The 9,755-nt window shown below is 56.8% G+C and overlaps 1 protein-coding gene across 8 annotated transcripts in view; it reads left to right on the forward strand.

The window, feature by feature from the left end:
* HPS1 (HPS1, biogenesis of lysosomal organelles complex 3 subunit 1) overlaps positions 1-8,230 on the forward strand; it is a 28,789-nt gene extending 20,559 nt beyond the window's left edge. For 3 of the 8 annotated variants that reach the window (XM_018041361.1, XM_018041357.1, XM_018041364.1), the window contains 8 exons: positions 1-180; positions 1,267-1,328; positions 1,812-1,946; positions 2,027-2,092; positions 3,139-3,283; positions 5,582-5,695; positions 6,936-7,018; positions 7,483-8,230. In XM_018041361.1, the coding sequence (XP_017896850.1) occupies positions 1-180; positions 1,267-1,328; positions 1,812-1,946; positions 2,027-2,092; positions 3,139-3,283; positions 5,582-5,695; positions 6,936-7,018; positions 7,483-7,645 (948 nt within the window). In that variant the 3' untranslated portion in view covers positions 7,646-8,230. Of the gene's footprint in view, positions 181-1,266; positions 1,329-1,811; positions 1,947-2,026; positions 2,977-3,138; positions 3,284-5,581; positions 5,696-6,238; positions 6,335-6,935; positions 7,019-7,482 lie in introns of those variants that run through there. The other 5 variants (XM_018041358.1, XM_018041359.1, XR_001917312.1 and 2 more) reach the window with 4 other exon arrangements.

Here is a 9,755-nt window from a genome sequence, read left to right on the forward strand (position 1 = left end):
TGCCCCAGCACGGCCCTGGCCCTGGCCCTGTACCAGCTGCTGGATGGGTTTTCTCAACTGGAAAAGAAGCTGAAGGAGGGGCAAGAGGCTGGGAGCTCCTTGCGGTCCCACCCCATCGTGGCGGACCTCCGCCAGAGGATGGACAAGTTTGTCAAGAATCGAGGTGGGCAAGAACTTCAGGTGAGACGCAGGCCCCGACGCCCCACCTTGGGGAGGGGAGACAGGGCCTGTTCTCATCACACCTGAGGGGCCAAGGCTCAAGAGGAGGGGGCCGAACTCTGCCCCACCCCACCAGAGGACTGGGCTCCTGATCCTCCGAGACTCAGCAGCGCATTTGATATTTCCTAAACGTTCTTGTGTGACTTTGGCAGAACACAGGTTCCAGCTCCCATGTTTCAGATAAGGAAACCAGGGCGGGGCTCAGATTGATGGTGATTTGGCCAAAGTTACTGGACGGGTGAGCAGTGGAGGCAGAGCCCAGCTCCAGGGCTCAGTAATGGCCAGTGGTCTGCCCACTGTGCCCCTCACCATGTGGCTGGTCTCACAGGCTGCAGGACACAGGGAGGCCATTCCACCCATGGGGGGCTGAGAGCCCAGATAGGGTTGTGAGGCCCAGACACACAGGGACAGCACGTGAACAGAGGAGGAGACCAGTTCCCTCCAGGCAGGGGCCTAGGAGGGGACGTGCCAGAAGAGAACCCTGGGCTGATATCTGAGGCCTTCATGTAGCTGGCAGGGCTGGGGTCTGTTTGAGGAACTGAGATTCATGGTGGCTGAAGTTTGCACTGGTTTGAAAATAAGCAGGGGACTAGACGAGGCGGAGTAGGCGACTGAAGCCCAGTCGGTCCACAGTGCCCCTTGTCTCTTGGTGCCCAGCATGCCCCAGTGAGGTATCAGGAGGCAAAGAGCCCTGAAGGGGATCAGCACCCCTGCCCTTGCCTGCATCCACTCCGCCCTCGAGGCACTGACCTGCCACTCCGACAGCACTGGTTTACCTGTCTGCCAGCAAGGCCGAGAGTCTGGGGCTCAAACCCAGAAGCTGCTTTTTAAGTAAAAGCCTGCTGAGTGACTAGACCGTGGTGTACAGTGGGCTGAAGGGTGCTGGGGCCCCTGCCAGAGACCCAGCCTGGCTGTGGACAGCATCTGTGTGCTGGGCCTAAATAAGCCGTGGAGATGGGGAGCCTTCTAGAGCCCGACGTCAGAGCACCCCTGGACCTCACTGTGGGAACATTGTCAGGAAGCTGCCTGTCACTTGTCTGCTTACAGAGAACCTGGCAGGAGTTCAAGACCAAGGCCTTCTCCAAAAGTGAGCCCGGCTCATCCTGGGAGTGAGTGGTGGGCCCTGAGGTTAAGGAGGGCATCGTTTGGACGAGGGGGCAGGTTTCCTCCAGGCCCAGGAGAAGATGCTCAGGGAGGCGCTTCTGAGCACAGGGCGGGTCCTGGGAGGGTGGGTCCAACCGCTACGATGCTGAGGGGAGGCTGGGGGCAGAGAAAACATGTTGAGGAGCAGGGCCTGAGGACCGACACCACTAGCAGAGACCCAGCTTCCGCACGGACCCAGCGTGACCTTGGGCAAGTCACTGTGCCTTGTATTTCCATAAAATAAACCAGGAGGTTGGAGGAGAGTTGAGTTTCTCAGAGCCCCATGTTGGGGGAACATGGAAGCTGACTCCCAGCTCAGTGAGGGCCAGGGTGTAGTTCATCAGCCGCGTCCATCAGTCCAGGAGGAGGGTGACCACAGGGATGGGGTGCCATCCTGGGTGTGCCCTCCAGGATCCTTCCCTCTGTGACAGTTCATCCCTGGCCCCCAGGCTGCTCCAGGCGTGCAGGAAGGTGAAGCGGCAGCTATGCGCCATCTATCGGTTCAGCTTCCTGACCGTGGCCCCAGGACGGGGGGGCCCCCACCTGCCCCAGCACCTGCAGGACCAAGTCCAGACACTCATGCAGTAAGTGGCAGTGCGACCCTGGGCGGCCGGGGCGGGAGCCGGGCCCGCCTCACCCTCCTGCTCCCTTGCTCCCTCGACAGAGAAAAGCTGGCGGACTGGAAGGACTTCCTGCTGGTGAAGAGCAGGAGGAATGTCACCATGGTGTCATATCCTGATGCCCGGCCCTGGGCTGGCCGTGAAGGCCCCTCGGGCTGCTGCCACGCTCTGCCCACTCCTCTGCCCGCTGTCTGGAAGGACAGCAGCTTTAGGGAAAGAGCAGGTAGTTCGCACCTCAGCTTCCTTTTGCTGAAGAAAGTGAGGAGACTTTAGCGTCCTGTTAGTGTCCTATGTAGGAATGCTCCGAGGCTGGAATTTCAGAAATCCCTGGTGTCCCGAGATTGCTTCATAGAGGTCATCTGTGTAGGTGTTGTCCAGCCAGCAAAGTGGCAGTGGGTCTCCCAGGAGGGGCAGGGGCCTGGGGTCAGGTAGGTTTGAGGGGCCGGGCCCCCCCTCCTTAGATGTTACAGTACAGTGAAATGTGAAGGCTCTGAGAAGGCCTGCGGTAAGTATGTTTGTTGGTCCCTGTTTAAAAAGCCATCTCTAAGACTTACCCTTTTATTAGAGAACTAGTTTCATCAATTACTAATCTTCCCTGAAACTTTATATGAAGCAGCTTTTCCAGTATTAAAATTTCCTGAGACTTCAGTCCTCAGCGTGCAGGTGGAAGGGATGACAGACGGCCTTGCCAGCCACCAGCTGCTGCCCGTCCTCTCAGATGGAACCTTCCAGCCCAAGACGAGGCGTAGAGATGAAGAGGATTGTGGCGAGGCATGTGGGTGGCGGCCAGTGAGGCTCACTCCTCAGCTCCGTAGCTCCGCTCCCACCCTGGCCTCACCACGTGTGCCATTTAAACTCATCCTGCATGAAGATGGTAACACATAAACGTGCTGTGTTGCTTGGGAGCAGGACGCCCGGCGTGAAATATACCAGAGCCAGAGATCCATGGTCCTTGCATCTTAGACCTTCTCAGGATTGGGAGTTCAAAGGGAAAGTGAGACCTGGGAAAGAGGGTGTCCTGGGAGGGTAGGGTGGCTGAAAAGGAGACCTGTGGGGCGGGTGGGGTGGGGGTGAAGGCGCCTAAAGGAAGCCTCGGTGAATGGAGGAGCTCCTTCCCTGCTTCTGGCTTCAAAAGCACCTTAACTCAGCCCCTCACCTTCCTGGAAGACTTCCCAGGCCTGGTGCATTTCATCTACGTGGACCGCACCACTGGTCAGATGGTGGCCCCTTCCCTCAGCAGCAGTGAAAGCACTTCATCGGAGCTGGGCCGGGGGCCCCTGGCCACCTTCGTCAAAACCAAGGTAACCTGGCCCAGCCCAGGCACGCTCCCTGCGTGTCAGACAAGGCGTGCCTGGACCCCTGTCTGGGAGGGCTAGTCCCCGTGCTTGGGCCCCTGGGAAACTCCGAGCACCCCCGTGGGAACTCTTACTGCTTTCTTCCTACCTCCGCACCCAGCTTGGTGGGCTCCTAAGAGAACGGTCCTGTCTTTGTCACCCTAGGGCCCCGGCCAGCATGTGGGGCCACCTTCCCAGATGTGTTAAAGTTCCTGGAGCAACACTGGGTCGTGAGGCCAGGCAGGGAATGGCTGGGGCCCAGTAAGTGTTTGTTGAGTTCGCTAAGACAGAAAGGGGACACACAGGTTAATGGATTTGAGTATCAGAATGTAAAAGTAGGAGGTTTCTACAGAGGAAACAGTCTCCAGGGCTCCTTTTATTTCTTTGATTCATCTTCATGGCAAACTAGTATTTTTGGTGGGGAGGCCTCTGCCACTTTATAAAAAGCTATATTTTATACATATATTATACATACTGTGTTACTATACATTATACATGTTACATATATTTTATGTTATTATATATGTATATTTTATACATCCAAGTAAAGTGTATCCTAATGGTGAAAACAAGGTCACTGACAGCCCACTGGAGACCCAGCTCTGCCCTCACTAGTCGTGTGGCCTGGGGCGGTAGGAAGTCTTAAGTTTCAGCTTCCTTTTTTATTAAAGAGAGCAATAGCACCAGTAACAGCGTGGAGTTACAGCGTAGATCACAGATGCACGCACACGGTGACGCACAGCACGTGGCACCGAGTGTAGCTGGGGCTGGTCGAGCATTTCCTGGGGCCATCCACACCAGAGTCTTCGTCTCCTTCCGGGGTAGCTGGGCTGGCCTTGGTGCATTTCTCTCCATTGTTTTCCCGTGCAGTTTGTGCGTCTCCGTCTCCTTCCGGGATAGCTGGGCTGGCCTTGGCGCGTTTTTCTCCATTGCTCTCCTGTGCAGTTTGCGCGTCTCTGTCTCTTTCGGGGTAGCTGGGCTGGTCTTGGTGCGTTTCTCTCCATTGCTCTCCTGTGCAGTTTGTGCGTCTCCGTCTCCTTTTGGGGTAGCTGGGCTGGTCTTGGTGCATTTCTCTCCATTGTTCTCCTGTGCAGTTTGTTGTAGTTGAGGTCATCCTGCATATGCACGTGTTTCCCGCATTTTTGCTTCGCTTTGTATCTGGTGCATTTCCTCATGTCATTAATTCTTTATCAACACGATTCTCATCGGCTCCACAGCAGTCCATCATGGGAACACAGCATCATGTACTTAGCCATTTCTCCAGTGTTGAATACTGAGATTGTTCGCAGACTCTATCATAAATAATGCTGGTTCACACGCCTCTAGGCATTTATCCTTGTCCTCATCTCAGATTATTTTCTCAATATGGATTCCCAGAAATGGAATTATGAAGTCAAGTGGGAGGAATTGTTTTTAAGGTTACTGATATACGTTGTCAAATTGCTTTCCTGAAAAATAGAGCAAGTCCATGTTATTTGTTTGCATTTAATTAGATGCTGTGTGTGATCAGGTTGGGAGTGGCTCATATACACCTGTCACTAAGCATCTTGGAGTGCAGAAGGCCTTTGCCAGCCCTGGGAGGTGGGGGGTGGGGGCAGAGGTGCCCCCTGCTGCCAGCTCCCCTCCGGCAGCTCACAAGCAGCGGCGGAAGTCCTTGAATCAGGGAGGAGAACCTCGCAGAGAGGACCTGAGGCACGTTGACCCTCGGTCACTGTGTTCCCATCGGTGCCCTTGGTGAGCCCTTGTTCAGACTTCACCTCAGAGCAGAGGATGTGCCAGGGCCAGGGCACTGTGCATTCAAACACTTTTCTAGCACCTTCCTGGCATAGAGCCATGCCAGAGATCCTCAGCCCTGAGGGGTCCGTGTGAGCCCTCGACATCAGGAGAGTTCCAGGTGGCCACCCTCTCATCTCTGCTTGCATCCCTGGCTCTGTTCTGGCCTGAAAGATGAATTTGCTACTTTATAGCTTGCATATATAGTGAAGATTCATAAAGTGTTGATACGTATATTTTGTCCTGCAGTAATGAGAGGGATAGGTAGTCCATCCATCCCTCCATCATCTGTTTATTACTAAGCTCCTGCCCTGAGCCAAAGCTGGGCCCAGGCGCCAAGAAGGAAGATGAGCAGGAGAGGCCCCTGGCCTTCCAGGAGCTCCTCGTCCGAGTGCTTTTCTTCACTGGGATTTGAGAGCCCGAGCCCAGCCCCCGCCCGTGGGGTAAGGGCCGCCCTCAGGCCGCAGAGACAAGCACTGTCCCCTCCCCCAGGTCTGGTCTCTCATCCGGCTGGCGCGCAGATACCTGCAGAAGGGCTACACCACACTGCTCTTCCGTGAAGGGGACTTCTGCTGCTCCTACTTCCTGTGGTTTGAGAATGACATGGTGGGTGTGGCTGGCCCGGGCAGGGCAGTCCTGAAGCTCTCCCTTTCTCCTGGCTTCTGTTCAGTCTGTCTCTCCGGCTCTTCTTGTCACCAGTGGGACTGACAGCAAAGCCCAGCTGGCTGGGACCCAGAGCTCAGGTCCGCTTTTGCGCTCGGGCTCTGTGACCCCTGCCCCCAGTTCTCTGGAAAGCTCATGCTGTTCAAGAAGCATCCGGGTGACACATGAACAGACCGCCATGCCCCGCGCGAGCAAGGATGCTCAGCCCGCGCTTTCTGTGATACCAGGCCTCGCTTCCTGCTCCCATTGCTGAGACAGATAAACGGAGGCTGAGAGCAGTTAACCAGCCTGCCCAGGGCAAGGCTGCCCACACCTCGCATGCCCTGTCTCTGCTCCTGGCAGCACGCCCTCCTTCCCCTCAGCCTGAGGTTGCGGCATCCCTTGCCATGGTGCAGTGTGGCTATTGGGGTCTCGCTGTTCTCAGCCTCACACACCTGCACAGCCCATGTGTTGGTTGGGACAAGTGTCTCCGATCCCATTTTGCAGGTGGTGGAACTGATGCCCTGAGATCAAACACCACAGCCAGGGCACCAAGGTCCTAAGTGATGACGTCAGAACCCAGGCTTGACTTCCAGAACCCAGGCAGGCTCCCATCTTTGGCCTGTGCCCTCCTCAGAGGTGCCCAGGACGTGGGGCTGAGCATCACCTCAGCCTCTAGGGAGAGACAGGCTCTGTGTGTGTGTGGTTGACTCCATGGGGTAATGGGCGGGCCTCACCATCCCAGTGGGCACGGGACTGCAGGAACCCCATGACGACACCTGGCGCATGGTGGGAGCCCAACAGAGCCTGAGTCGCTTCCCTGGCGTGTCCTTCCCTGGGATTCCCAGTCCTTTCAGAGAGAGACTTGGCCTTTGGTCACACTTTGCTCTTACTGACACTTCCCCAGTCACCATCCTTCACGCTGAGCCAGGTCCACTGGTTGGTGGAGAGCTACCACCATGATGCCCGGCATGACCCCAGGAACTTTATGTTCATCACGTCTAATGTTCTTGGGAGTTTATTCTTATCCCCAGTTCCCAGATGAGAAGACAGGGTAGAAAAAGGTCAGTGCATTTTCCCAGCACCAAGCACTTGCTAAACAGGGCTGAGCCTGGCCTCAGACCCGCTGTGTCTGACTCAGGCCCATGGTCTTCCCACCGTGCCGACCGCCTCCCCACTCAAGAAGTTCCTCCTCCTCCCCCAGGGCCACAAACTCCAGATCATGGAGGTGCCTGTGCTGTCTGATGACTCAGCTCCCATCGGCATGCTGGGAGGAGACTACTACAGGTGATGCCAACCCAGAGGGCTGCTGGGAACAGAGGGGGACAGATGACAGATGATAAGTGCCCGTCTCAGCAGAGGGAGCAGCCCTTCCTTCAGGAGTGTTTCCTTGCCCCCCCGCCCCAAGCCCAGCCCCCCTTGTTAGAAGCTCCTCATGGCCGGGCACTCAGAGAAAGAGAGTGGGGTGCTCTTGGGGTTCCTCCCCTTCTGTTGCACACTGAGATGGCATTTGCAGCTGTCTCTGCTGAGCTCCTGGGACCTTCCCTAGCTGGCTCTGGTCCCATAGCTGGGGCCCTGCCATCTGGGGTTAGGATTCCAGAGGGTGGGCCCTGGCAGCCTGCGGCTGAGCCTCAAAACTGGGGAGTCAGCAAGGAGCAAGGAGGTCCTTTCCAGCCTGGTGCTAGAGTCCAGTGAGGTGACCTCATGCCCATGTCTCCCTCCTGAATCCTGTCCTCCTTCCCCCTCTCCAGGAAGCTCCTGCGGTATTACAGCAAGGGCCACCCGGCCGAGGCTGTCAGGTGCCACGAGCTGCTGGCCCTCCACCTGTCGGTCGTGCCCACGGACGTGCTGGTGCAGCAGGCTGGCGAGCTGGCCCGGCGCCTGGGCGAGGCCTCCCGCCTCCCCCTGCTCTAGGACTAGGAGGGCGGCCCCGTGCATTGGCCTTTGCCCCCGGTTCTCCAGGCCTGCCTGGCTCACAGACATCACCACGGCAAGAGCCTCCTCCTGTCCACAGCGGCCCTGGGGATGGCACTGTCTCCAGGGCAGCCCCAGAATTTCTTAAAGAAACTCACTTAGAGCCACCTCCATTGCGGGTAGCAAGCAAACCCCAAACCCTTCCTTCTGGAAAAAGAAGGCCAGTTTCCTTAGCTAGAGCAGCTGTGGATGTGCGCTTAGACCCAGGGCCACCCCACTTTGGGAACCGCCTCTCCGTTTACCCCAGGAGACCGACAGGAAGTGCCCAGCTCTTCTTGGAGTGGGGAGAGCGCCTCAGGAAGCCGTCTCCTCCCGCGTGAAAGGTGCTCCCCTGGCTGGGTTGAGCCCTGGCTCTGCCGTGTCTGCGCTGTGGCTCTGGACACTGTGGCTCTGGACAGTGGCTCTCTCCCCCACCTCTGAGCCTATCTCCCCGCAGTCAGTGTGACTGCGCCCCCGTCAGGACAGTCGTGGGGCTGCAGGACGGCGGCAGGCACGCAATAAATTCTGGTCACAGTGATTGTGGTTTCGGCCCCTGGCCCTTCTTGGTGGCCTCTTTGTTCCCTTCTTGGTTCTAGCTCCTGCCGCAGCCCTGCCCCAGAGGTTCCTGTCACTCAGTCCCACGGATCCCAGGCTGTGAGGTTTCTCAGAGCTTCCCGGGGAGGGGGCGGGCGGGGCGGAGGTGGTCCTGGTGTGCCCTGGATTGAGAGCACTGCCCTGGGTGCAGCCCCTCCTCTAAAGTCTCCCCGCCCCCCACCTGAAAACAGGCCCGAGGACAAGAGGCCGGCAGAACCTGGGACCTGGGCGCGTCCACTACTCTCGGGCTGCGAGGCCACAGCTGGGATGGAGGGAAGTGAGGCAAAAGCGAGCATGGCGCAGTGGAGCCGAGGGCTCACGTGTGACACCAGAGAGCTGAAATTCATGCAGGGACTGTTCTTTCCCTTTAAGTGAGCCGCTTGCAGGGTCGTGGGTACTGAAAAAGCTAGAGCCACAGCTCGAGCTAAAGGCCTCGGAAATGCCAGTGAGGGACAGTCAGGAGGTGCCGGGGACTGCCTTCCTCCCTAATGTCCTGACCACCGACGGGAATTACCACGTGATTGTGGAAAACGCAGGAGAGCGAAAGGCTAGATGCCGCCGCTGTTTAGGATCCTCTCGCTTTTCCCCTGCTGCTTTCCCTTACCTTTTAACCGCTGTGGGACGAGGCATGTCCAGTTTAACCAGTCTTCTTAGGTCTTCAGTATTATAAATAACACTGAGGAGAAGGCCCTGACTTGTATTTTAGCAGAGACACACAGAGTGTAAATTTTCCGTGGCGTGTGGAGGGGTGTCTGAGTTGAGAGTAAAAATGTCCCCAGAAGTCCCTCTTACCCAGAGGCAACTTTCCACATTTTCTCCTAATTGTGAAATGCACTTCTAATAGTGGGTTTCTAGAAGGCTGCAGATATCAGAGGTGTACAGAGACTCCCAACCCCTAGGGTGCTTTTATCCTACTTGGGGAATGGCCTAACCAGTGGGCAGGGAGCAGAGGGGCCCCTAATTCAGGACAGGCCACAGGAGAATGAGCACTTAGCTGAACCTTTTTGCAGATGTGGTCTAAATCCTTGAGGATTCTTGGGAAATGAGAAAGGTACTAAAACACACAAGAGAAATGTTCAGACCTTCAAAAGAAAAAGGCAAACCCCAGAATCACAGAGAACTGAACTAGCCCCCCAAACCTTTGCAGTTTTGCGAAAGCCTGTGAAGCGGATGGCATTAAAGCATTTGGGCAAGGACGCGGGGCTCTCTGGATGTCCCAGGGGCAGATTGCCCCCTCCCCCTGCAGTGTTGCAGAGGCCCTGGTCCTTCAGGCAGCGGATTCCTGAGCCTGCTGCAGGCATAGAGCAGCTACCCTGTTACAAGCCACAAGGACGGGAAGTTGGACCTGAGTCTCTCTTTACTTGGATTCCCACCCCCAGCTCATCCTGGACATTGAATTCCTTAATGAGAAGCAGGACAGCACAGGGTAGGGGACGGCCCTTTGGGACACACATGCACACGCACGCACACGCACACA

Source organism: Capra hircus, chromosome 26 (genome assembly GCF_001704415.2).
Source record: "Capra hircus breed San Clemente chromosome 26, ASM170441v1, whole genome shotgun sequence".
Lineage (NCBI taxonomy): Eukaryota > Metazoa > Chordata > Mammalia > Artiodactyla > Bovidae > Capra > Capra hircus.